A 26,473-nucleotide genomic window follows, 5' to 3' on the forward strand; every position below is an offset into this window, starting at 1 on the left:
AGTGAGAGAGAGAGAGAGAGAGAGAGAGAGAGAAGAAAAAGTCAACTGTACCGCCGCGTTTACGATTTTAAAATCGATTTGGACGAGATCTGGCTGCGCGAAGGTAAAAAAAAATTGGTTAGTTTCCGTTCTGATTCTCGCGTTTGAAATTAGATTTGAGAAATAGATAGAAGAAAAGATTGTTTGCTAGGTTCAGTTTACCGCTAATCGTGCAACAAGAAAGTTCAACGAAGGTGTTATTAAGGAGAAAGCGTCGAAATAATAAGCGATACCTTTCTTTCCTTCGCTTTTGTCTTTTCTTATTTTCTTCTTTCATTATTTATCGAGACGTCGAAGGGGAAAAGATAGGCAATAAAATTCCTTCTTAATGGTCAAGTTCGAAACACCTTCGAGCATTCCCATTGAGCGATAGTTTCCCTTTGAATTATTCGTCCTTATTCGTAGTGGTCAATACAAGTACGATGATTTATGAGGCAGTCCCAACGGTGCTTTACGATCGTCGGAACGGTACATTATGTTAAACAATGTATCGAGAAGCAAGAAGTCGGTAAACGATCAAAGTACGTCCGAGTACAAGAATCGAAGGCGTAATTCTTTAATAAGTTCATCGATATGACCGAGAAAATTTCATAGATTTACGAACATTGATACTTGATATAATTTAAACGTTGGTAGAGAGTATCGAGTATGTATATGGATTAATTGGTTATAAAGGTAATCGATGAACGTCCCGTTCTATTCTCGTTCTAAATCGTTCCCCGAAGGTCTCATCGAGTATCATCATGAGATGGATTCTTGATTCTAAAGAGAGTAGGTATTGGATAGATCTTGACGTATCCTCCTCCACCGATCGGATCTTTCGCGCGAGCGGAGAAGAGCGAGTGCTTTGCGGTGCGCGCACTTTCACGTTCCGCGTGACCTATCGTCGATTTAAAGACCGACCGCAAACTCATTAGTGTCCGTCACGGAGTTACTCACCTCTCCGATCTTCGTACGGTGTCTCCGCGACTTTCAATACGCCTCGTCGCCTTCGACGTCCGAGGAAAATCTCGATCGTTGGAACGATGGATCGATAAAGAACGATGCTTTTCGCACACGCGCACTCACCGAGAAGAAAAGCTACGAAAGGGAAGCTACCGGGACACGTACCGATTAATCCTATCAAATAATTACAAATGTAATATAAAACGGATAACTCGTTTTAAGGCGTATTCTGATCGTACGTTGGACAACTCAAGTTCGACGCAAAAGTCGGCAAGTTAAACATCCAAGCCAGACGATTCGTTTTAAAATGCGCATAAATCCCGATTAATATTCGTATAAATCTCCGCATAAATTCGTCGTAACGAAACGTATTGGTTTTCGTACGAACATTGCGTATCGTCGTGTATCGACGTATTCCGTATTTGATCAAAGTGTCCTACCATAAGAAATTACGCGAGTCTACGTCAGAAATGTTTACATGGATTCTCACCCTGTCTCGCGTCAAGTTACTATGAGAAATTTTCGATATTGTTTTATGCGAATAAACATAATAATGTAATGTAATAACTGGTAAAGTTTTGAAAAAGAAAAGCAAACCCCCCTCCCCCACATGTAACTAAGTTCCCACGTGTGGAACGCGCAGGAGGGCGTGGACGTTGGTAGTACGAGCAGCAAGAAAATAATCGCGAGTATAAGCTTCGGGGAGGGTCAGCGCGTTTCGTCTTCCAGATGTTCTCTCTGTCTCTCCCTCTCGAAATATCGAGAAGCATTAAGTAGTTTATCGTAGGGCCCTGACTATCCGAGAACTACAACACATTCGTTCTCTATATCCGTATGGAATATAGAATAAGAAGGTCAGAAGAAAATTCGGGACGCTTCGCGTCGATTAGATCTAGGTCGGATTATCTCGTACCTCACGCCTGACCTTTAACTCGAACTCATGAGTGTTAAAGTTCACGTATCGGATACGCTCCTCTTACGTTACGATCGAAAATAGCAAGTAGTGGCAGCACCGGTGCGAGCTTCTGCCAAAAACGGTAGCCAGTTACGGTAGTTCGTTCGATTTAGAGATCGCGTGATTTATCCCTACTCGAGTAACGAACGAACGAACGAATTTTAAAAGAAAAAGAAACAAAAAAAAAAAAGAAAGAAAATGATTAGAAAATCGTTCGCTAAAATGAACAATTTCCGGAATTAAAAGTATGCAATATATTTAGGTTGAGGGCTGAGCCGAGAAAGGGGGAAAGTCAAATCCGCTTGGAAAACGAGAAATCGGGTGTAATTTCCGCATTTCCGCGACTACTGTCTGTGTCTCCTTCCATGAAAAGCTTCCTCCCTTCCTCCTCCTTCTTGTTCTCGTTCTCCTGATCGTCGTCATCGTTGAGACGACGGGTTATTGCACGAAGACTTCAAGTAGAAAGTCGGACGATGATTAAGAAGGCTACCTTGCAACAGCGGGTGGAAGAAGATAGCTCGAGGAAGCAAAGAGCGGAGTTCACTTGCTTCCTGCTCTCTGAGACGCGAGACTAAGCCGTCTGCGAATTAACGTGCGACTGTGTTTACGTTATGGAGGAAATTCGCACTGAGAAATGACTTTCTTCTTCGTTGCGGAGAAGTAGCTTTAATTGAATCATCGCTAAAAGGAGGAAGTCTATTTCCTTAGAGAGAAAGAAAGATATACTGATAGATATTTAATCGCATTAAATAACCCGCTGCACGAACCAGGCGCGCGTGAGTAAATCCAACAGAAACGAAATAAGCTAACTCGTACACCGTAACTCCTTTCGACGCCATTTGCTACGCTAACTCACACCAATGTCATTTTATTTCTCATTTCTTATCGCATCCTAATAGGCCACGTTTTTGATAATGACTCCATAGTCGTTAAGCTATTAATAAGATAATACGATCGTTTCGTAAGGTAAGAAGCGAAGATAAAAAAAAGGAATAGGGAGGAGGTTTGTGAGAGAGAGAGAGAGAGAGGCTTGTTAATGAAAGCAAGTCGATACTCGATAACAGCTACGTAGAAGAGCTAAATTCTAATTTTCTTCATGATAAGCGTTATGAAGCGGTCACCGAGGTCTGGCAAAAACTAACCGACTCGAAGATCCCTTAACGAACAGCAAACACGATAACGACATTAACTCGCTAACTTGCATATATCTACGTAGAAAGGTGAAAAGTTCGATGATCCTACGTTGGAAAACGAGTTCTCCTAACGATATTAGATGAACGTGGTGTAAAGTAGAGAGAAAAAAAGGGTTGAGGATGAGATAGGATAAATTAGTTAGCAAGGAAAAACGAGAAAGTTAAAAGCTGCCTACCGGTAGCCAATGTTGCACCATTTTAGATCTCTTATCTCGATATATCGGCCAGGCATCGTCCACGAGTTCCACTACTACGAGTTTTCTCTTCGTCCGACCAAAGGACGATGCGCTCTCTCTCTCTCTCTCTCTCTCTCTCTCTCTCTCACTCTATGGAAGGACGACACTGTGTCTTAATGGTTATGACATGGCCCTGATACGATCTTATCGAACTAGAACTCTCGAGGACGTTCATTAAAGTCTTCTCGACGTGAGATTAGCGAGAGAAATGAGTCTTACTCGCTCCCTAGTTCTTCTATTATTTTTTCAAAAGTACTCTCGTGAGAAAAGAAAGGTCCGTAGACATTTTTTTTTTGCAGATGCGTCTTGAGATTAAAATCAAAGATCAAATCGGTTGAATCGTGGTCACCTGCTGAATTAGAGAGAAGAAGGTAGGCTCGATGCATTTTCTCTTTCATATATCGAAATACGACCATAAATATGTATGAATCGAGATGCTTTGAAGACGCCGACGTCTTATTTACGGGCTAGTCCGAGTACTCTCGAGTACGTTTTACGATTTTAAACTTCCTGTATTGGACGAACTTTGACGTACAAGATAAAAAAAAATCTTTCGGCAACTCACCTTTTGCAACTTCTCGCTCCGTCATCGTCGTCGGCCGGCGCTCCGGCTCCTGAATCCTGGAAAAAAAAGAAAAGAAAAAAAAAAAAAAAGAGAGGAATACATTAATACACGATGGTATTTACGTTACAAGTATTTGTTTACATTGTGAGAAAAATTGTAAATTGCTCGGGACAAGACTCGAATAATAAAAATACAATTGCGTCTTGAAAAACAAAGGTGGATTAGGTCGTAAAACCGAGGTAGAAATTCCGTGAACGAATTTTCATATGGAACGAGCTGGCGTACGTGGCATTTCGAATGGCTTCCTTTTATTGGAACAAAGGCTCGGTGTGCGTCATAAAAGAACGGTGACACTTATTAATAAAACCATGTCAGAAATGAGTGGAGAACGTGAACGACCTCACGGTCGATTATATGTATGTATAAATACGTTCTAGTATGCTTACGGGAAAACGAACTACTACGTAGGAGGCACCTGTTTTAAATTTTCCTTTGTCAGCCGGCGAGGTAGTTGTGCGCGTTGAGGCTCAAAGTTGAAAACTCCCTCTTAAAGTTTCTTTTAAAACGTACGTACAGCTGTACGTACGATCCGACTCGTAGCATTTAACGATTCAAAAAGGATTATAATGCGAAAACAGGTAAGAGTGAAGTCGAATAAATATTCCAAGAAATTGCATCGCCACCGAAAAGGAAGATAATTCCCTAGGAAAGTGAATTGATACCCTTACACGATATGTCCGTGTGAGTGCGTACACACACGCGCACGCGCGCACAGGTAAGTACTCGGCATTTATGATCGTTGAGCGAAAAAAGCAAAAGGAAAAGAGAAGAGAGAGAGAAGAGAGAGAGAGAGAGAGAGAGAGAGAGAGAGAGAGAAAGGGAGAAGCGGTTCTTTTATTAATAAAGCGCATCATAAATAGCCAGAATACCGAGCGAGAGTATCGTCGAGGACGTCACGCAGAAAACGAGCCTTCAAAATCAATAGGCGAGCATGTACCCTCGAACTCGTTCTTTCTCTTTTCTTCCTCCACTCAGAGCCCTCCGAATCTTCCCTCTCTTTCTTTCGACGCGCTAGAAAAATGCAACTACCCCTTCAGAACGCGAGTGCACTCGGTGGCCCACGGAGCATTCAACGTATGCAAAGTGCATGCTACTTGGATATATTGTACATATACATGTGTATACCTATATGTACGTGTTTGGACGACCCTTTTACGCGTCCCTCAAAACTCGCTACGCTCGATAGAAGGGGACCTATAATGCCACTGTTACTACTACTATTACAAACTGGGGTTAGTCATCCTCGGAATTCTCTCATCGAGCATCCCTCGCAGAAAGGATCTCACTTTGAGATAAACTCTCGTTCCGTACTCTAATTCAAAGGTCGTATCTATGAAATTTGTGTAGAATGATGAATTTAAAATTCATCAGAATAATATATAAAGTTTAGAAAGTTTGTCTGCATATAAACGAGATGAGCGTCGAAGGTAATACGATAGTCGACGAAAGAAATGTTAAATTTATGAGGGATTGATATGTCGCCCTCAACCGAATCGTTTCTAACGCCTAAGGTTTCCTTCGTGTTCTAAGAGGATCATTGGATTACGATGAGTTTTATTGTGTCTACGCGCCATCCGCGTCTCGGCGGATTAATCGAATTCTGAGTTTCTTCCAAACAGATAATATATTAATTATCAAGGAGATGAAGTGAAATAAAATGACGAGTAGTAAAAGAGACCTAAACTAACTCAAAGTCCCGGATCCGATAATAAGAGGACTTAATATGGGCACTTTTATCTCAGGCACGAGCCTTGATTTTCATCAACATCACGGACGAACATTATCGATTCTACGAGGACGCACAGCATTTCCTTTGTCTCTCACGGATTAGTCGTAAATCCATGTTTAGTCGTACACGTTTAGGCGGGGGGGGGGGGGGGGAGAGAAAAGCAAGGGTCGTGCCGTAGCAGCATGGGAAGCCTTTTACGATATGATAAAAGACGATAACCAGGCACCGAAATCAAAAACGAGGGGATGCGTTTTACGTAGTCACGGACGTACGAACCTCCAACGTATGTACGAACATGGCTTTCCCTTTTCTTTCTCCGAGAATTTACGGTCACTTTTACGTGCATCGATCTCCCAAGGAATTTCTCAAAGTATCTACTGTGAGAGCACGAGAACGAAAGTAAAAGAAAGAAAGAAAGAAAGAAAGAAAGAATAAGAAAAACAAGTGGAGAAACGAGAGCCGACATGAAATTCGCGAAATCGCGGAATTTCTTCTTTCGCAGAATCATCCTGCTACCTCCACTTTCCTTGGATTACACGGCGATGATCTACAAAGTCATCGTGATCGAGCGGAATATTTTCCTCCTCTCTTATATTTTTTCTCTTTGCCCCGCGTGATTTGAATGAAACCGTGACAACCCAGACAAGACCAACACGATCAAAATAGAGATTTTTATTATTCGAGTTTAACGTTGATCTATCGATATATCGAATAGGGACGATTTTTTGTTTACCCGTCGCGTTGAAAAGACTTTCGCGACGAAACGGCGACGTCACGGTATACGCGAATGCCCTGGAAATAAGTGTGAAAGAAAAAGAAATAAAGAACAAAGTCATACATCATTTCTGTTCCTTTCCATCTCGATCGAGATCCTCTGAAGGTGCAAGGCAAAATGAGGATCAGTAAAGGAGGAGGAGGACGAGGAGGATGTAAGAAGCTCGAGGTTAATTCGATCGCCCGATAATAGAAGTTAAACGACAAAAATGATTCGTCGAAGGTTCAAAAAGATGCGATTGAAATTCTCGAACATGGTTGAGGCTCGCGTTACTCGCGATCGTAAAGCTTCGATCGAGAGATCCTTTGGCACGGAATTATCCTTGAAAATGGGGAGGAGAGGATACAACAACGTGGCACGCATACACACGTTAGGCTGAACTACGAGAGAGAAAGAGAGAGAGAGGAAATTTATCGTGCGAGCGCATAAAATAGCGCCGGCTATTAGTACCACGGTGCAATTTTCCAGTCTCGGCTTGGCCGCTTCGTGCTTAAAATAGAACCTTTCATTTGCTGAAAAGAAGATTGCGCGCCTCGCCCCGCAGTGCGAGAGAGAAAGAGAGAGAGAGAGAGAGAGAGAGAGAGAGAGAGAGAGAGAATAACCGGCAAGGAGGCTGCCGTAGCTTTTTAATTGCGGCTTTCAAGGCGAACTGAATGCCGGCCATCGCAAGCAAAACCCACGTGGTGGCTACGACGATCAAGCAAAGAGTTGAAAACATAGAACGACGGAGAAAGAGGGAGTTACACCCCGTATTTGGGTTCGCTCGACGACTCGAGCAATCGTTATCTCCTTTCTCGCGACTATTAATAACTACGATGGAAGAAATCTAATCTTCTCTCCTTCGAAATACTATAGGCAAACAGGCTGCTGCTACTGCAGTGGACAGGAACATGGGAGGAGGGAAAAAATAAAGAAGAAAAGAACAACTGTGAACACGTATACGATAAAAAAGAAAAGGAAAAAAAAAACTTAAGCTCCATCTGTAATTTTCAATAAAACGCTCATTAAAACTCGAACTTAATTCATTCGCTTATCGTTAACGTCTCTAATGAGTTTCCGATTCCAACTCGTACTCATCAATCAAGACGAGTGAAATAAATAATTCCTTTCACGAGTACAGACAGACAGGTATGAAACCTAATGAAACGGAATATTCGTGATGGAGTAGACTTTCCGTTCATGACCTCTCGCATAACTTCTCGACTAAAAAGAAAACTCGGCAGATGGGAGAGACCTCCAGAGTTGAGAAAGTCGCGTCGATTTTCCGACTCTTAGCTAGCCATGTGCGATTAACTTAGTCAAACTTTGATATCTTACTCGTTTCGGCGGTACCCCATCAATCCGAAGCTAACCTGAAATTAATCAATCGTTTCGTCTTAGCGACAAAAAAGAAATCTCGATAGGATTTCTTCGTGATCGATCGATAAATTACGCGCGATTTATTTTGCATTTGCGATTGAGACCGAGAGACTATCCATAAACGATTCCGAACGAGATGGCGATGCCTTTTTAGGAAACCGGCAAATACGAACGAAAGTCGTTACGAATGAACGATATATCATCGATGGCCTTGTTTTAACGAGGATATGACGAGGCAATTCGCTACCGTGCGGTAGGTAAATCTGAAAAAGTGACAAAGATCAAAAGCTACAAAATTTATGCGACATATTAACGAGATGCGTTCTTACAAGGGAAATAAATTCAATTTTGTTAAGAAAAATATCCAAAAAAAAATATCGCCAAGAGGGAAGATTTTTCGATCCGTATCTATATGTGGTAGTCGACGAGACAAAGATTCATAGAAGCTGCCCTACGTGAACATCGTGTTAACGAGCGTGTTAACGTAAATTTTCGCGTGGAATTAAGTAGGAAAATCACAAGCTGGATATGTTTATCAACGTTAACGTTCCTCGAGAAAAGATACCCTCGACGACAAAAGATCCACACAACACATCCGGTGTAAATATCGGTGTAAAGGCGCGTTTTCACACTGCTTCTTTGTCAATCCTCTCGTAGCTACCTAATCCAACATTTCGCCGACAAAGAACCCTCGCATACCATCGTGCCATACGTGAAAACCGGAGAGCATGAAAAAGGATGATTTTAACGCAAATACCCTCTATGCATTCTGAAAATTGTTCCCCTCTATTTTCTACATGATCTGACTGCTATTAAAAAAAGAGAATACGGACATTAGACACCTATCATCGATCGAATTTAAAGGTTTGACTTCGGCGTTCGCGGAAAAGCAGCGGATTAACGTTAACGCGAGAAAGATAGATAGACGATATTATCAGAGAGTAAAAAGGAGAGAGAGAGAGAGAGAGAGAGAGAGAGAGAGAGAGAGAGAGAGAGAGAGAGAGAGAGAGAGAGGGACTCTTCCTTCGTTAGCTTTCTCCAGAGAATTTATTTTACGCACGAAGGATAAATTCATGAAATTACAGTTCGGAAAAATATCGGCCGGAATATAAACGGTTGCATCGTCGAACAAAGTAGTTCTACCTTTCTAGGCCACGATCCGCGTTGCATCACGAAACGTGCAGCAACCTTTTCAGTCTCGCTTCCCATTTTCACTTTTGATCGTGCCCATGAGGATACACCTTTTACGACGTCGCTCGTAAACCTGTTGACGATTCATCATCCGGTATGAACAATCGTATCGAGTTGAACCACAACACGTTTTATCTCGATATGTAATATGCAAATATATAATGATAAAATAAAATGTTATTAAAAAGTTCCACCAAAATTATAACCCTGATGTTCGATTCGCCACAGCAGCAACACGTGCGTGAGGGTGAAATAGAAAAATTGGTTAAAAGGCAGAATATCAAAAGGGTGACGAATACACGAACCGAATGTAAAGCTTCGTCGTAAACCCCACGAATTTACTCGTCGATCTATGGGGACTTATCTTTTTCCTTTTCAAGATACCTGACTAGAGAATGCAATGAGAAAACTAAAAACCTTTTCTCTCTCTCTCTCTCTCTCTCTCTCTCTCTCTCTCTCTGTTCAAAGTATACGTTGCGAATGTAAATTAACGAAGAACAAATGGTTGTATTTATTGGAAAGGAGGGCACGTTTCAGATCTATCTTCTTAATATACATATATATATATATATATATATATATATACACACATCGACACACACACGCACACACACCGTACGAATATACGTTATTACGTTCGTTGTCGGCGAAACGCGGATGCGATCGCAGAAAAGTTCAACTCGTCCCACGTGAATAATCCACCATCGAATTTCTCTTTCTCTCTTTCTCGCACATGTTAAAGTATCGTCCCAGTGTGTATGTAGTTGTATATAACACACCCGTCCTCTCGCTAAGTAGTATCCACCGGATTGGTTTCGCTTTCTCACGGCATCTACGAGAAACTCGTCGATAGGATTTTTCCTCCTTCGAGAGATCGATAAGATCTCTTCGCGAAAAGAACTTCGCCCCTTAAGGAGTCCACGGAGACGTTTTATCTTCTCGATTGTAACGTAGCTGACGTAACATAGAATTTTTTTTTCTTTTTTTTTAATTTGGTACATAACGAAAGGACGATCGATGGAATGCATGGATCTCGATTGTTTAAAATCGATTACTCGACGAATAATCGCTCCAACATAATCGCGTAATACTCTATCTGGATAATTATCTCTTATTCGAATTCTTGATCACTTTTCTACACGTAATATACGAAACGATCGAAAGAAAAGATAAGTCTTTATATAATAATGTTCTATCCCGATAAATGAACTCGTGTGTAGAGACAACTCTGTCTTCCTTCGTTCTTTCTCTAAAGCGAGTATGCGTGTACATACTTTCATCGCGTTAACTTCTTTGCGGTGATGATGGACGATAGTGCGAGTTCGGTTCAACGAAAGGAAGAATTTTCTTCCTTTCTATTTTGCCCATTAACGATACAATGAAGTTACGTGAACTTTTCCAAGTAGATCGGTCTAATTACGAGAAGCGAAGCGCAATTACGTTCACAAAGAGACAGTGGCAACAAATGAGCTTAAATCAGTGCGCGACCGAAGAAGAAGAGTAGAGGTGGAATAAGGAAGAGCAGGAAGAAAATTTATTAGCAAAGATAGTTAGATACGCCTCTCCCCTTAAAGTAAAGATGTAACGTGAGAACAGCGTGCAGACAATACTCGAAATACCATGGCATTTCGCGTTCGCTTTCTTTCGCTTAGAGAAAATCTCCTAGCGCTTACTATGTTCCTACCTATATACTTTCGCGATCTATTGTTCCTGCCAACTTTTTTCACGTTTCGAAATTTACCCAGGAATCGACGAGTATTCTTTGTTTTTTGGCTCTTTAAAAAAAAAAAAAAGCATTTCCACGACTTATCCTTCTCAGAGCTTACTTTTGCGATGACCTTGTCGCGTAGTTGCATGACGCGCGCGCCTCGTGCCGTTTTTCCTCCTCGAGGTCGACGTTCGTCGCCCCAGAGTATGCTGGACCAAGGTGACGGTGGCTTGGGTGCCGGCGTTGGCGGTAAACCATAATGGATCGCATTCTTTTGCTTCAAAAGTATCATTCTTCCTCTTATTTATTTTCACTGGTTTTCCACTGAACGAGATTCTTTTTTCACATACTAGTGAAAAATCGATACGGCCAGAAGAAGAAATTGTTTTTCCAAGACAATCAAGAGAAAGATGAAAATAAAGAAAAAGTATAGAAAAATGAGTGAGGGGGAGGGAGAGAGCGAGAGAGAGAGAGAGAGAGAGAGAGAGAGAGAGAGAGAGAGAGAGAGAGAGAGAGAGAAGTGGCTCCTCCGATGTTCCGCGCGCAATTCACCGTCGTGCCGAGTGGCGGCGAACCGACTGAATCGGACGATACGAAGCGGAGTCCGTAGAAGGGCTGCTACCTCCACAGCAGCGCCTCCATAGTGCACCCTCTCAAACGCGCGCGCTATGTGCATGAGTAGAATGCATACTCGGCGTCGCGACGTTCCTCCTTCTACAACTACTTTGAGATAACGTCCATACTATTATACAAAGTAATATCGTCAATTTTCTTCGATTCATTGAAAATTCCGCAGAAATACGCAGCTGTCTAACTTCGTACTAACTCTGCCGAATGATTCATTTTGCACTGACACATTGTTCATTTTAATCTCATAGTAACGAGATCGTTACATAGCGCTTGTCTGATAGGAATTAAACTATCAAGGATAGAGCAATCGCGTACATCACGATGGAAGTGATCTTTTAATCTTCTCTTATCGGCTCTGTTTATTTTCTCGGTATCGTGAAACAAGCGTTTTTACGATCGCTCGCACTCGCCTCAAACCGAGCGTGTAGAAGATATCGATATTTAAAAGACGCGGAAGCTCGCGCGCGCGTTACGGTCAAGCGATCGTGCGCATGATCGATCTTGATCGTTCAACTTGTATCGCATTTAAGCGGCAACAGTTCGCAATTAAACGCAAACCGTGACGGATCGATCGATCGTTCGATAATTTATCCCTTTTCTTCTTTCTCGCAGAAAATGAAACTCGAATAAAAGGAAAATAGTCGTGCACGATCGTCCGTCCTCCACAAACGATCGATTAATCAGCTTTAAATAATCGAGATATATCCGAAGCTTATCAATCTATTGTACGAGAAAAATCGATAACGGACCAACGTCGACAGAAACTTGAGATTTCCTCGAAATTTCCGTATATCTAGCGGGGATCAAAGCGATCCGATAAGGCATGACAGAGTTAAATGCCTAATTGGTGTGTGCGTACACGTACATATACCTACATACAATATGCGCAAATACAAGAGATAACGATCTTCGTTATGTATTTATAAAAAGTTTTGATATTCTAAATCGATATAAACTCGATTATTCGAATAAATTTGTTATTTATCACAAGACATTCTAGAAATATAATGATCAATCTCTAAGTTGAATTATCGCGTCCCTTTTACAGGCCGATTGAGGAAAAGGGAGGGAGAGAGAAAGAGAGAGATGGTTGCAGCGCCCTTGACCTATCACAATGGAGCTTATTTCAAACATTTCCACCAATAGTACTCGTCGGTAAAAGTCGATATGGATCCTACTAGAGCTCGCGCGTGTCATTCGAAATTAAATTAATTTTCAATAAAATAAAAAATATTCGACATACAAGTATGTAAGTACTTTCTCATCATCGATAGATTTCCAAATCGATAAATATTTCTACTCGAATGGATGCACACGTTTATCTTCCGAGAGACGAGAAATCTTTCGAAACGAACAAAATTGCGGATTCGCCCATACGTTTTCGCCTTTATTAATATGAATGATTTCTATTCGTGGTAAAAGTGCAACGACGAAGAGAACTGCGAAATAAATACATGTAATTAGAAGGAATAAGAGAAAAATAACATCTGCGTGGTCGAAATGACTGAATTTAGATCGAGTAAAAGACAAAGTTAATAAAAAATGTCTGGCTCTCTGACGACAATGCAATCGCGAATGAAAAAGATGAGCATCGTGACGGTGACGATCCCTTTGTTTACCGCCAACAGAAAATCTCCATCTCGCTTTCTCCCAGACCCTCTCCCACCCCTCTCACGATACACTCTCCGTTTCTTTCACTCTCTCCTTTCATACGTATCTACATACGCTACAGAACGATAGCTCCGAAAGCGTTCGAGAGTATAATCACGCTCGTATTTTAAAACCGTCAAATATGGAAAGGGATCTATCATTTTCATACCTTGTGTCTCCCTCTTTCTCGTTCACTTCTCTCCTAGCTCTCTCTCTCTCTCTCTCTCTCTCTCTCTCTCTTTCTCCCTCTGTCTCTCTCTCTCTCTCTCTCTCCTCTCCATCTCCCTCTTTCTTTCTCTCTCTCTCTCTCTCTCTCTCTCTCTCTCTCTATCTCTCCCTCTCTTTCTCCATCTCTTTTTCTTCATAACAAGGAGTATTTTCTAAGATACGTATCTTATTTTCAAGAGATATCGTTGAATACAAGGTTCTCGTTATAGAAGTTAGATCTAGCATGTAAAAAATGCGAGGGACGCTATCATGTTGCATCGATATATTCATTTGACGTACTTGGAAGAAACACAAAACTCACCGAACTCTGGGGAGAACTCGACACGCTCGGTGAACGCTGCACTGTGACCAATGCCATGATAATCCTTCTCCGTTCGCTCCTAACCTCGAGGACAACGATCACTATCACCGTGCACTCGTTTAAAAAGGATCCCGCCGTCAGGACGACGGAAAACGTATCATTTTTCGCGCACCTTTAACGGCATCGCGCTCGTGGCAGCCATGTTCGATACAGTCTCACGCAAGGCGCTTCATGCGCATGCGTTTATCGTTCGTTCATACGCGCGCGCGCGCGCGCATACTTCATTCCTCGCGATATCTTCTGGCTTTATTGGTGAACTTCAGTGCGTATGATATCACGGCCGTTTCGATTTACTTACTCATTAATCGTTAGTCGTAATCATCGCACTTGTCATTGTTCACCATCTTCTACGTCCAAATAATATACATACGTAATCTCGATATACAAACATTCTATGCAAACAAGAAACAAAAGTTTTCTTTTTTGTATTAAAAGCGTATAACATTATCACAGTCTGGAGATACCCATCTAATTTACGCGCGCTTTAACACACATGTCGTCCCCTATGGGATGCGTATCAAACTAACTGCAATACTATATTTGAATCTCTTTACAAATCGATACATCGAAAGTCGACATTTCCAATTACACCGGTATGAGACGCATTTCAACGCATTTTTCGTGTATATATCAGTGTGGAAACATATACGAGATAAATTATTATTTCTTCGTGTATATTATTATAATTTTAATATTAGTATATAATTTCGTAACGCGATATTGCTTTTATTAAATATTAAAAGTTTGTATTGCAACGTTAAAAAATGTCTAAGATATTCACGCCGACGAACCAAATAAGATTGACGAATGTTGCAATTGTGCGAATGAAAAAAACTGGCAAAAGATTCGAAATAGCATGTTACAAAAATAAAGTAATTTCATGGAGAAATAAACTGTAAGAACTTTGTCTTTATAACATTAATATATATATATATATATATATATTTTAATAATAATTGTTATCGCTTTTATGTCGATCAATGCGTTCGAACTTAACCTATAAATTTCATAATAACAAAACATTATTACAGAGAAAAAGATATAGACGAAGTGCTTCAAACTCACACGGTTTTTACAAACGTATCTAAAGGTCAAGTAGCCAAAAAGGAAGACCTTGTAAAATCATTTGGTACAGACGATCAGACAGAAATTTGCAAAACAATTCTTGAGAAAGGTGAACTCCAAGTTTCTGATAAAGAAAGACATCTAGCATTAGATTCCATGTTCAAAGATATTGCTACTACGATTGCTGATAAATGTGTAAATCCAGAGTCAAAGAGACCATATCCAGTATCGATGATAGAAAAGGCTATGAAAGATGTACATTTTTCAGTTAAACCCAATAGAAATGCGAAACAGCAAGCTCTAGACGTTATTCCACAACTTAAGGCTGTTATGCCATTAGAACGAGCACAGATGAGACTAAAAGTTACAATATCTGGCAAAGAAGCAAGAAAGTTAAGAGAAAAAATTATTAAATTAGCAACAAAAATGGAAAGCGAAAACTGGGACAATGGAACATTAGATTTAATCTGTCTGATAGATCCTGGTCAGTTTAGAGAAATAGATGAACTAGTAAGATCTGAAACAAAGCGTACTGGATTACTAGAATTGCTTAATTTAAAAGAAATTGCAGAAGGAGATGAAGTTTTAGAATAAATTATAAAAAACAAAAAGTAAAGATACTTTTAATTATATAAAATGAATCTTGCTCTAACTTGTTAAAAAAGTAGTGCATAGAAATGTTACATCTTGTATTGTACAAGTTTTGGTGCTATAAGATTTAAAATATAAATGTATTATTTAATTCTGCTTTTACATTATAACTATTATAATGTAAACATTCATAGAACTTTTTATGTATTTATTTGATAACTCAGCTAAAAAACTTATTTACAATTAAATATACAAATAACTTTTATTAATAACCTGAATATCTATTTGAAACATAGATGTTTTATATATTTACATAAGAAGTTATTAAGATTTTTTATTTTGTTTTGGTAAACATTATTTCGTATGTGTACATAATTGATATACAAGATAAATTATTTAATAATGAAATTCAATACTCTTTCTCTCTCTCTCTCTCTCTCTCTCTCTATATATATATATATATATATATATATATATATATATATATATATATATATATATACTCACGCACATTAACACACATACAAAATTGCTACTTCATTATTTAACTCATTCATGTGGTAGAATTTGCATAATTTTTTTGTCAAAAATCCTACTCTCTCAGGGGTTGCATCTAACTATAAGATTATCCGAAATGACGCAAAATCATCCTTGTATAATTTTTTATCTACCTTGTTTAGATTCGTAATTCCTACAAAAATGCTTTAATAATTTCACAACAAATAATACACTTCTATGGAATATTTTTAGTAAGTCCTGATTGATGTAAATAAGTATATTTTTCTACATACTACAAAAAATGCATCTATAATATTAATTAATAATCCTAAAGAACATACATCTTTCATATTTATAAGATGCTTAAAGAATTAATCATAAATATATAATGCTTAATATTGATACTATCACTTACATTTGTGCAGATAGTTTCAATAATATCTGTATATCCGTAATATAAGATGTCGATGTAGTCTACTCATATTTATATAGATCAGTCACTTATTTCTCTTCTTGTACTTCTGCTCGAGGAATATAAATGTTTTCTGTACGTTGATCACATTTTGCAGCAATACGTGATACAGTTAAAAGAAAATCTGACAATCTATTTAAATATGTTTGTGCTTCCTTATCTAAAGCACCATTGCGCACCAAAGACGTAATACTCCTCTCTGCTCGTCTACATACATTTCGTGCTACATGAAGAGATGCACAAGCCTTTCCACCACCCTAATACAATAAAGGTAGGATAATTAATTTATAAATACATTTTATATTAGGTTTAAATTTAAGGAGTATTTAGATAATAATATATATTACAGGAATAATATAATCTTCCGGTGGGGGCAACTGATTAGCATATTCTAAAATCCATTCTTCAAGATCTTTAGTGTGTTGGCTTTCAAATGTTTTTGTTTTCCCTGGTATTGACTTTGATATAGCATGATTCAAATCAAATAATATCATTTGTACCCGTTTAAGTTTATCAACATAAGGATGTTCAACTTTACTATCACATGCAAATTCTCTTGCCAAGCCAATATAAGATGATAGCTCGTCTGTTGCTCCAAGAGCATTGAAAATCATATCATCTTTTGGCTTTGTATCGCCAGCATCCGTAACAGTTAATCCAGAATCTCCATCGCGTGAAAAAACTGCTACTTCAGCTATATTTGATGGTGTGCTACTACTGCAATATCAAAATCATATATATTTACAAATATAATTATTTAGATTTGATAGACAATTTTTGTGTAAACATATATTTACTAATATTCAACAAACAATTCGAGGATTTCATATATCCTGCATTTTTATAATATATACTTGCTACAAAATATAAATAATTTTTGTTAACTGATATATATTTATTATTAATAACTTGTAATCGGCACGTGTTCTTTTCAAATCAAATTAAAATTCACTTTTAAGGTTATGATACTATGTAACACTTACCTATTTCTCAAAGAAGTTTGTAAACTATTTTTATATATAAAAATTGACTTTCTCCATGCACTTCTAAACAAGTCCATTTTTCAAATAAAATACTTTAACAAATTAGAATATTATATTGTATTTAAAATATTCTGTAACCGTTTTTTTCCTTGAAAATTAACACCGGCATAGGGCTTGTAAATTTAGACGATCATTAAAGACGTGGGCGCCATCGCAAAATGTTGTGAAACGATTGAAAACACGAAAAGGAAGAGTAATTTCTAGAGAAAATATTTATCTTTTCGTAAATATAACTTGTAGGGAATATTATTATGTGCATTCTGTATTTTTTAATGCTACATCTGTTAAGCTCTTCTTCACCTTCTATCTCACTAATTAATAAAGTCTGCAACAATACGATATAATAAGCAGTAGAATAAAATATATAAGCAATAGAATATTTCATGTAAAAATATTCATAAAATTCTTTAAGTCTTATTATAAATAATATTACAAAAGAATGTAATAATTTTTTATTGTAAATAATGTAACAAAAATAAAATTGTTAGCTTTTTTTAAGAAATTACTTGGGACGTCATCTGTATAAATGGAAAAGCTGCTTCTATTGTGTATATATATATATATAAATATATATACACCATATCAGAAAAGCATCTGCAGATGGCGATATATGCTTCACGATCAGCTGTAATTCGAGTCGTTACAAATGAAACACATCTATCTAAACATATATATTGCGATACCTATGATCGCAAATTCGATCTATTATTAACTCCTATTGAGTACAAAATATTGCCTATGATATTAATTAAATTTACATTAAAATTATTTCTAAAATCTATAAATTAGACGTAAATATGTATATGCAAGTTTTTTAATCACTTAGAACAGAAAACGGATATATTTCACGTGATGAACTTCTGTAGATGCATCCAAATTACAAGGATATCTTTGATAAAACGTATGTAAGTAAAAATTCCATGAATTAAATTGATTCATTATTATTATTAATCTTGAACATATAAATCTCTATACAAGATGAAAACATTTATGTCCATGATAGCTGGTAGATGAAGAAAAACATAACTGACAAAACCTTTATTAGAATCTATCCAAATGATCAAGTATATAGAAAAATAAAATTTGTCGTGCGACATATTTATTGACGATATAATATTTGTAATTTTATATCTAGTAAAAAGATTTTGTTTGCGATTACAATGATAAGGTGATTATTTGGAGACATTTGTTCGGACACTTAACTGTTTGAAAAATATTATGATTAATCTTCGTTTAAAGATGGACTTAGATCCTGCAGAAATGGTGAACGAGGTTAAAGAGAAAGTAATATTGCACTGGAACTGTCGAGGACTCACAGAGTTACCAGAAATCATACGAAAATATGGCAGCCACATACAGGAGATATATTTAAAATGGAATAAACTTACCACTTTACCCCCATGGATTATAGAATTATTTAATGTTACTAATTTATATATCTATGGTAATCTTATTAAAGAACTTCCTATAGAACTTGGCAATATGTCCCAATTGACTGTATTAGATTTGAGTGCAAACAAATTAAAAGAAATACCAGGCTCTATTGGTAATCTAATAAATATAGAATCATTGTTATTTAATGATAATTACATAAAAAAATTACCAATGGGTAAGTATACGTTTAGGAAATTTAGTAACTGCTAGCTCATAATTTATTTTCTTATATAATACAAAGAGCACTGCCCCTCAATTTACAAAACAGAAATGAGCCAACTTCATAATTTGGAAGTATTATCTCTTTCGGGAAATGAATTTGTAGCATTACCAGAGTGGCTTGGTTCATTACCAAAGCTTAAAGAGTTAAATGCAGATAACAATTATTTAAAGGAACTGCCTAATAGATTGACATTGGCTCCTAAAGTATCAGTGATTTCAGTGTGTTCAAACAGGTTACTACATTCTATTGTATCATGCACATGCACATAGACATAGGAAATTACATCCATTAGAATTTGTAATATATCAATCATATTATCCTTTGTAATATAAATCATTTTTGATACAGATTAAAGTATTTACCATTAAATGGTTTCTTATCATCTCCTTGCATAAGATTTGATGCAAATGAATATTTAAATTATTTATCTTATCCTGTCCTCATCCAATTGGCATATCAAATTCACACGTCAGTCACTGGTGATTCAGTGAATATCCTAGGCTATAAGCAAGTATATGTACTCAACTTATTTCATTTCTATCAATTATAAAAAATTATTGACATGTTAATAAATTTTCCTTCTGCTTATTTAAAATGTAAAACTTGTTCCATGTTTATTACAGATGTTTCAAATTGAAATGCGAAGATAATCAATCATTGAATGCAAATATTAAATTAAATATAAAACTAGATGCATCATGTAACAAAAGTATAGTGATTGAATTACCAAGGCAAATTTTAAGGGTTCACAATGTTAATGAAAACAAAACTGTCTCTTTGTGGGAACTTGCCCTTAGAAAAGTTTACAGATTAAAGTATGCAATACTTAATTTTTGCTGATGCTTGCAGCAACTTTATATACAATTAATTATAAATGAAACTACAGATGAATCTATAACATTTTGTTTTAGGTATAAGCATATACTTAATATTTCTGCATCTCCTATAAACGTTAAAATTGTTTACAAACAACATACTAAAAGAAATTTTGATTTTTTAATGTCCTCTATAAACTGTGCTTCATATAATTTATTGATAAATGGACCTGCCACTATTTGTGTAAATTCTCATTGTCAACAACCAATTTTCACAGAAGCTTGGATTATTGTTGGTATTATTCATCATATATATTCGATTCCAACTATTGCTTTATGTTGTTCTAGAAGGTAATATAATCTTCGAAAGTTTAAATATATGTATATGTGTATGTGTGTGTATATATATATATATATATATATATATATATCTCATCGTCAGAGTTACATTTACATTAACTTTTCAGCTGTGCTTTTAAATTTATGGCTAATTCAAATATGGTGCTAAATTTTCATTGGTATTGCATAAATTGATGATATTTCTTTTATATAACTAGTCAATTATTCATTCTTGTATATACATTGTTACCAAAATAAAAAGAGATTATGTTCTTAATCTTGTTTCTTTTTTTGTTTTTGTTTTTAATTTAATTTAATTTAATTCGATACTAGATATATTTGTCAGTCTCAATGCTCATATTTTCTTAATTGCAATATAATACATATCATTGAACTTCAAAAAGAAATGTTTATACATAAATGAAAAATAAACAGAACTTTCTTAAATTTAACAAGACAAGCTTATCTACGATATCAAGAGTTGAAGTTCCACAACATCAGAATTATTTCACTAAGCTATATCTAACTAATACAATTTAAGAAATAAGAAAGTCTAATGCTCTATCTCTATCAATATCGCATTTTAATAATGCCATAGATGCTTGATCTTCTGGAAATCCTAAGTCCTTTAATGTGCATAAATTTTTATAATATATTCTTGCTTTATTTGGATCATAATCTGTTAATGCAAGTGCTTTCTCTGCATCTTCTCCAGACATACCAATCTCCTCTAAAGACTGAATAGCTAAAAGATATTCTACAACCTTTTTATTGTCTTCACCACCGAGATCACATATAGCACGTGCTGCTCGTGATAACGAAAATCCCATATCACTTAAATGTTGAGCTAATTTCTGATCTTCTCCTTTTAAATTCGAGAATGGATTTGTATGATTTACACTATTCGACACTAATGAACGTTCGTGTTTATGTTTGCTGTACGAATCAATATCTGGACTTTCCAAATCAGGCCAAGGTTTCCAATTCTGTTACACGTAACATAGATAAAATATAAATTTATATATATTTTTTAAATATTGCAATGTACTTTTTTTTACCTCCATTGAAGGTCGTTCCAATTCCCTTTGAAGTTCTTGTACAATTGTTGACACACTGCGATGCTTAACATTAATGTTTTTGTCAGCATTTTCTTCACTTTGTGTATTAATATTTTCTTCTTTTTCTTCCTCACAAACAGCAGATTGTTCTTCGATAGTTAATTCGTTTATAATATTTTCCAACTTGGCAGATGGTATCCATTGTGATGTAGGTTGCAATACCTACAGGCATAAAGCACTGTAAATGTAAGATGCTAATTACAAGAAACATATTTTTTATATGTAATTAGAGTAATTACATTTATTATCCAAATAAAAACTTTACTCATAATTTAAACTAGCTTTACCAACCTGTGCAAGTTCTTCCATATCGTTAATAGTTTTTAATTCCATATTATCAAAAGGACTGCTTGTATCATTATCAAAATCTGCAAAGTCAAGTCCATTAGCTTGTACATGATTCTGCAAATCATTGGCTGGCGGAGACAAGGGTTGAGGAGTAAGTATAGTAGTTTCTGGTGGTGGAATAACTTTTACTGGTGGTTGTTTTACTGTTTCTGTTGGAAGAGGTGGAGGTGGCGGCGGGGATTCTTCCTTTTCTCTTTTCTTTTTTTCTTCTAACCGAGCTATACGTGCCTTAACATTTGCCTCTCTGGCTTTACGCCATTCTGCCATCTTATAAAATATGAATAATTCCATTAATTTTCAAAATAGATAATGCACATAAAATTTAAAAAGGATATTATATATTTCTAAGTAAGATAAGAACTGTACCTTTTCAAGGACGGATTTTTCTAAGCTGAAATTATACACTAATTTCGATATATCTGGTAATTTATTATTATAAACTGCGGGCAAACCAACTTTTCGTGGTGGCTTGTATGCTTCCACAATTTTAACATGAACTCCATCCATGTACGATGCGACAGAATCACATTGTGCCGAAATTGAGGACCGAGCCATAATAGCGGTAAAAATGTAAGGCAGTAATATTTATAATTTTATTTTATTACGTATTTATAGCGATGATCAAATATTTTTTCTTTATACGTAGCATTATAACCTAAATTATATCGTGACAAATATCTATCTATGGATATTTCGTTACATATTAAATTCTAATAAGACTTCTAATAAATGATAAATCTTACAATTGGAATCTAATGTAGTCTTATTATACAATAATTCGTACTAATAATCCAAAATTGAAGATATTTCTTTTAACTTGACAACTCATCACCTCAATGCTATTATCATTTTCTGTTTGCTTGCGATGATTCGATCCAGGAAAACCAAATTGATAGAAAAACAATAAAGGCTTCTCTTATACCGTTATTGTCGATAGATTCGCTAGTATCGCTAATAAAATATAAACAAAAATATTGCATAGATAAAACAAAAGTAGTAATTGATAATACGCGTAACTATACGACTGTTCCTAAGTACATTAAAATGATGTTAACGCGCGCGTTTAGATGTATCATTTAAATATAATAATAATAATTATATTAAATGCTCTGTAACATACATATTGATTGATATAATACGGTATTTATATTAAATGATGTTTTATATTATACAGTATCACATTACTATTATTATATTACTATTAGTATAAAAATGTATTAAATTTTTGTTTCATTTTTAAAAGGTTGGTAGATCTGATTTAGATCGTACACCATTCAGGTAACGATGTGCATTCGATATTCGTGTGTTGATATTAAGTGAGGATATTTTTTGTGATTTAGGATAAATGAATATAAACATGAGCGAAAGTACCGATGTGAAAAACGATGAAGAAGACAATGCTGTAGTCACTTGGACAGATTTGGTAAAAACATTACTCCTCACATGTGATCGAAATTTATAACCTTGAAAAATTGACACATTGTTGCTTACAGTTCTTTTCTTTTATTTAAGTTTTATTATAGCATCAAACAATAATTAATCCTTTTTAGTAGCGAATAAAAATTCTTAACTAAATATTTCTTTTTCATAGGGTATAGTAGAAACCCTATGTAAAGCTTGTGAAGATTTGAAATGGGAGAAACCAACTAAAATCCAAAAAGAAGCAATTCCTTTAACACTTCAGGGTAAATTTAGTGAAGAAAAATTGTCTTATCACAAATATATATATATATATATATATATATATGCTTTATTTATTTATATAATTTATAGGTAAAGATGTAATAGGTCTGGCAGAAACTGGATCTGGTAAAACAGCAGCTTTTGCACTTCCTATATTACAAGCTTTATTAGAAAACCCTCAAAGATATTTTGCTTTAATATTAACACCTACCAGAGAATTAGCATTTCAAATCTCAGAACAATTTGAAGCAATAGGTATAAATTTTATATTTTTATCTTACAAAATATTTTAGGACAATTATATAAATTATATTTTATCTTAGGTTCAAGTATAGGTGTAAAATGTGCAGTAATAGTTGGTGGTATGGACATGATGTCACAGGCTCTAATATTGGCAAAAAAGCCACATATACTTATTGCTACACCTGGAAGATTAGTTGATCACTTAGAAAATACTAAAGGCTTTAATTTACGTTCTTTAAAATTTCTGGTAAATGATTATGATCTTGTATTATGTACCAAAAAAGTAATCTATTGTAATACTACATTTTTAATTTGCAAGGTAATGGATGAAGCAGATCGTATTTTAAATATGGACTTTGAAGTTGAAGTCGATAAAATTTTGAGAGTTATTCCGCGTGAAAGGCGAACACTATTATTTTCTGCCACAATGACAAAAAAAGTACAGAAGCTGCAACGAGCTTCTTTGAACAATCCAGTTAAAGTTGAAGTATCTACTAAGTATCAAACAGTTGATAAATTACAACAATATTATATATTTATACCAGTCAAATTCAAGGTAAATACATAGTACTGAATTAGGCATATATATTACAAAAGTACATGGATTATTTTAAGGCTTATAAGAAAAATTTCAGTATAAGAATAATAAACTGTACACAATCCAATTTCATTACAGGACGTATATCTGGTACATATCTTAAATGAATTAGCTGGTAATAGTTTCATGATATTCTGTGCAACTTGCAATAATACAGTAAGAACAGCATTACTATTACGTAATTTAGGATTTACGGCTGTACCTTTACATGGACAAATGTCACAAAATAAAAGGATTGCAGCTCTTACAAAATTTAAAGCTAAGAATAGATCTATACTTATCTCTACAGATGTTGCTAGTAGGTAGGTAAATAAATTTTCAGTAAGTCAATAATGTACTGTTTAGAAAGAGGCCGCAAATTATACAAATTTTTATAATATTTTCCAGAGGTCTCGATATTCCCCATGTTGATATAGTAATAAATTTTGATATACCTACGCATAGTAAAGATTATATACACAGAGTTGGTCGAACTGCACGTGCAGGTCGTTCAGGGCGCTCAGTTACATTTGTAACACAATATGATGTTGAACTTTATCAAAGAATAGAACAATTAATTTCAAAACAATTACCTCTTTATGAAACGGAAGAGCAAGAAGTAATGCTATTACAAGAAAGGGTAGCAGAAGCTCAACGTATCGTAAAAATGGTAAGTTGAAGAGAATCTTCAAAAATAAAAATAATCTAATGGAATAAAAGGGGAGAAATATTATAGATTTAATTAACTTTTATAGGAATTAAAAGATTTAGAGGATAATAAAAAGTCCGGTAAACGAAAAAAACGTGCAAATATAGACAATGAGGATGATACGGAGCAATCGTTCGGAGTTAGGAAGAGAATAAAAGGCAAGGGAAAAGGAAAGGGAAAGGGAAAAGGTAAATGATTTTAAAGGAATGAGATATTGAGGTCAATTATGTTGAAGTAACAAGCAAATTATGTTTAAGTAACACTCGTGTCTTAATAAATAATGCAAACGCGACATAAAACTTTTATTATCATCGTTATTTTTTATTTATAAACCACTCCACCATTTTCCCTCATATGAATATTTGACCCAGACTTATAGCCTTTATATATAATTTTCAAGTAATTTAATTTACAAAATCTTTTTTTATTCAGTTTCAAAATTTCTAGTTTAACAGTATGGTGGAAATGAGTTTCCTGATGTGTTTATCACTTACCATCACGCGAATTTCAATGTATAAGAATATTTGGGATGAACTGCGATAAAGATTATGCAGAATAAATGTATGCATAAGTAAAAGGCTAAGAAATAAGGACAATCTTTATAATACTGAGAAAATTAGCATTGTATTATAATGATTTTAAGTCTTTTCACAGAGCGAGTAATATTTATCTTTCACTCGAATAATCACAATAAAATATGTAATAAAAATCACAACTTTTACCATTGCCATTTATCATCTGCAATAAATCTGTTAGATGAAATTAATAAAGCACCGAGGCAAAACATTATTATATGGTCAATATGTCTACTTGCACGCTTTGAATAAGATATAAAGTAAGATTGATAAAGCAGAATCCTGTTTATAAAAAAATGCAAGCTATAAAGAAAATCGTATATAGATAAATAGAAAACTATTTAAAAGATATTATGAACATTATGTATAATGAACACAGCAAACTATTGCAAAATTGATTGATAAATTCTTTCCCAAGTTTCTTTAAAAATGATCATTACAACTCTACCCTTGTTTTAAGATAAAGTATTAAGGGAACAATTATTGTTCCATCAAGTATTTATAATTACAGTGACTTCTAAAATCTAATAAATTGTTATTAATTGTATAAAGTGGCAATAAATCCTTTAGTCTTTACTTGTATAACAATTTTGTTTTGACATAATGTGCACTAGAAAATATTGTGATGCTGCTTGAAGTGAAAATTTTCAAGTATAGATAAATACATCTTTAAAATACAATTAAAATGGTGCTATATAAATTGTAATTCTTAATTATCTATCCTGATTATTAATGCATTATTAACAAGCGCAATGCTGTCAATATACATATATATATATACATATATATATACATATATATATACATATACATATATATACATATACATATATATATATATATATTGAACAAAGTTATCGGTATAAGAAAGTGTATGACACATCACAAAACTTTGCTGAACATGCTAAGAATAATAAATTCATATTGAACTATACATGTGCAAACAATCTTTCACTGCAATATCATCTTTTTAGAAGCTATATATATATATATATATATATATATATATATATATATATATATATATATATATATATATGTATACACATGCATCTGGTTGTCTATTTGAAGTAAATTGAAAATGCATTAGGTGGGTTCATCATGCAAATATCCATC

General features: G+C 35.3%; 6 protein-coding genes across 14 annotated transcripts in view; 3 read left to right on the forward strand and 3 right to left on the reverse strand.

Annotated features, from left to right (window-relative positions):
- LOC124953784 (protein phosphatase Slingshot) overlaps nt 1–13,789 on the reverse strand; it is a 68,580-nt gene extending 54,791 nt beyond the window's left edge. The window contains exons 1-3 of one of the 2 annotated variants that reach the window (XM_047505672.1): nt 13,565–13,789; nt 10,874–11,032; nt 3,934–3,989 (exon numbers count right to left, since the gene is read on the reverse strand). In XM_047505672.1, coding sequence (XP_047361628.1) covers nt 3,934–3,989; nt 10,874–11,032; nt 13,565–13,621 — 272 coding nt within the window. In that variant the 5' untranslated portion in view covers nt 13,622–13,789. The remainder of the gene's footprint in view (nt 1–3,933; nt 3,990–10,873; nt 11,033–13,564) is intronic. The other variant, XM_047505673.1, reaches the window with a different exon arrangement.
- A 388-nt stretch (nt 13,790–14,177) lies between these two features.
- LOC124953791 (ribosome maturation protein SBDS) lies at nt 14,178–15,688 on the forward strand. The gene is made up of 2 exons (XM_047505693.1): nt 14,178–14,519; nt 14,656–15,688. The coding sequence occupies exons 1-2, from the start codon at nt 14,389–14,391 to the stop codon at nt 15,281–15,283; spliced, it is 759 nt and encodes a 252-aa protein (XP_047361649.1). The 5' UTR covers nt 14,178–14,388; the 3' UTR covers nt 15,284–15,688.
- On the reverse strand, nt 15,524–17,615 carry LOC124953793 (corrinoid adenosyltransferase-like). Of its 2 annotated transcripts, XR_007102338.1 has the most exons (4): nt 17,234–17,615; nt 16,598–16,967; nt 16,194–16,507; nt 15,524–15,971 (listed from the first exon to the last, which is right to left on the reverse strand). XR_007102338.1 is itself a non-coding variant. In XM_047505694.1 (3 exons), exons 1-3 carry the CDS (start codon nt 17,308–17,310, stop codon nt 16,280–16,282), a joined length of 675 nt encoding a protein of 224 aa, XP_047361650.1. In that variant the 5' UTR covers nt 17,311–17,615; the 3' UTR covers nt 15,524–16,279. The 2 variants fall into 2 exon arrangements, 1 of the variants encoding a protein (XP_047361650.1); XM_047505694.1 differs by having other exon boundaries at nt 15,524–16,507.
- Nucleotides 17,616–17,818: 203 nt separating this feature from the next.
- LOC124953789 (protein lap1-like) lies at nt 17,819–20,381 on the forward strand. 5 transcript variants are annotated; one of them, XM_047505689.1, is made up of 8 exons: nt 17,841–18,198; nt 18,297–18,461; nt 18,533–18,902; nt 18,996–19,182; nt 19,299–19,457; nt 19,574–19,765; nt 19,862–20,116; nt 20,233–20,381. In XM_047505689.1, the coding sequence occupies exons 3-8, from the start codon at nt 18,533–18,535 to the stop codon at nt 20,297–20,299; spliced, it is 1,230 nt and encodes a 409-aa protein (XP_047361645.1). In that variant the 5' UTR covers nt 17,841–18,198; nt 18,297–18,461; the 3' UTR covers nt 20,300–20,381. The 5 variants fall into 5 exon arrangements, with proteins under 5 accessions (XP_047361643.1, XP_047361644.1, XP_047361646.1 ...); XM_047505687.1 differs by having other exon boundaries at nt 17,819–18,198; nt 18,297–18,902; XM_047505688.1 differs by having other exon boundaries at nt 17,819–18,194; nt 18,297–18,902.
- On the reverse strand, nt 18,219–22,655 carry LOC124953790 (ubiquitin-associated protein 1). Of its 2 annotated transcripts, XM_047505692.1 has the most exons (5): nt 21,937–22,654; nt 21,514–21,837; nt 21,163–21,384; nt 20,869–21,090; nt 18,219–19,487 (listed from the first exon to the last, which is right to left on the reverse strand). In XM_047505692.1, exons 1-5 carry the CDS (start codon nt 22,123–22,125, stop codon nt 19,482–19,484), a joined length of 963 nt encoding a protein of 320 aa, XP_047361648.1. In that variant the 5' UTR covers nt 22,126–22,654; the 3' UTR covers nt 18,219–19,481. The 2 variants fall into 2 exon arrangements, with proteins under 2 accessions (XP_047361648.1, XP_047361647.1); XM_047505691.1 differs by having other exon boundaries at nt 18,219–21,090; nt 21,937–22,655.
- LOC124953788 (probable ATP-dependent RNA helicase DDX47) lies at nt 22,012–25,085 on the forward strand. Of its 2 annotated transcripts, XM_047505685.1 has the most exons (9): nt 22,012–22,140; nt 22,911–22,993; nt 23,162–23,255; nt 23,344–23,508; nt 23,577–23,743; nt 23,816–24,052; nt 24,173–24,396; nt 24,482–24,743; nt 24,829–25,085. In XM_047505685.1, the coding sequence occupies exons 2-9, from the start codon at nt 22,916–22,918 to the stop codon at nt 24,976–24,978; spliced, it is 1,377 nt and encodes a 458-aa protein (XP_047361641.1). In that variant the 5' UTR covers nt 22,012–22,140; nt 22,911–22,915; the 3' UTR covers nt 24,979–25,085. The 2 variants fall into 2 exon arrangements, with proteins under 2 accessions (XP_047361641.1, XP_047361639.1); XM_047505683.1 differs by lacking the exon at nt 22,012–22,140 and having other exon boundaries at nt 22,823–22,993.
- The last annotated feature ends 1,388 nt before the right edge of the window (nt 25,086–26,473 follow it).

The sequence above is a fragment of the Vespa velutina genome, chromosome 13, assembly GCF_912470025.1.
Source record: "Vespa velutina chromosome 13, iVesVel2.1, whole genome shotgun sequence".
NCBI lineage: Eukaryota > Metazoa > Arthropoda > Insecta > Hymenoptera > Vespidae > Vespa > Vespa velutina.

Bases quoted from the DNA above. Each gene is read 5' to 3' on its own strand.
- LOC124953791 (XM_047505693.1), top strand. From the start codon at position 14,389: ATGTCTAAGATATTCACGCCGACGAACCAAATAAGATTGACGAATGTT. The intron at 14,520-14,655 runs GTAAGAACTTTG...ACATTATTACAG, and splicing joins ATTTCATGGAGAAATAAACT to AGAAAAAGATATAGACGAAG.
- LOC124953788 (XM_047505685.1), top strand. From the start codon at position 22,916: ATGAATATAAACATGAGCGAAAGTACCGATGTGAAAAACGATGAAGAA. The intron at 23,509-23,576 runs GTATAAATTTTA...ATTTTATCTTAG, and splicing joins AGAACAATTTGAAGCAATAG to GTTCAAGTATAGGTGTAAAA. The intron at 24,397-24,481 runs GTAGGTAAATAA...AATATTTTCCAG, and splicing joins TCTACAGATGTTGCTAGTAG to AGGTCTCGATATTCCCCATG.
- LOC124953793 (XM_047505694.1), bottom strand. From the start codon at position 17,310: ATGGACTTGTTTAGAAGTGCATGGAGAAAGTCAATTTTTATATATAAA. The intron at 16,968-17,233 runs GTAAGTGTTACA...TTGATATTGCAG, and splicing joins CAAACTTCTTTGAGAAATAG to TAGTAGCACACCATCAAATA. The intron at 16,508-16,597 runs GTAATATATATT...TTATTGTATTAG, and splicing joins CGGAAGATTATATTATTCCT to GGTGGTGGAAAGGCTTGTGC.
- LOC124953790 (XM_047505691.1), bottom strand. From the start codon at position 22,125: ATGGCTCGGTCCTCAATTTCGGCACAATGTGATTCTGTCGCATCGTAC. The intron at 21,385-21,513 runs GTTGGTAAAGCT...TTATGCCTGTAG, and splicing joins ATATGGAAGAACTTGCACAG to GTATTGCAACCTACATCACA. The intron at 21,091-21,162 runs GTAAAAAAAAGT...TACGTGTAACAG, and splicing joins TGGAACGACCTTCAATGGAG to AATTGGAAACCTTGGCCTGA.
- LOC124953789 (XM_047505686.1), top strand. From the start codon at position 18,160: ATGCATCCAAATTACAAGGATATCTTTGATAAAACGTAT. The intron at 19,458-19,573 runs GCAAGTATATGT...TGTTTATTACAG, and splicing joins GTGAATATCCTAGGCTATAA to ATGTTTCAAATTGAAATGCG. The intron at 19,766-19,861 runs GTATGCAATACT...ATTTTGTTTTAG, and splicing joins AGAAAAGTTTACAGATTAAA to GTATAAGCATATACTTAATA.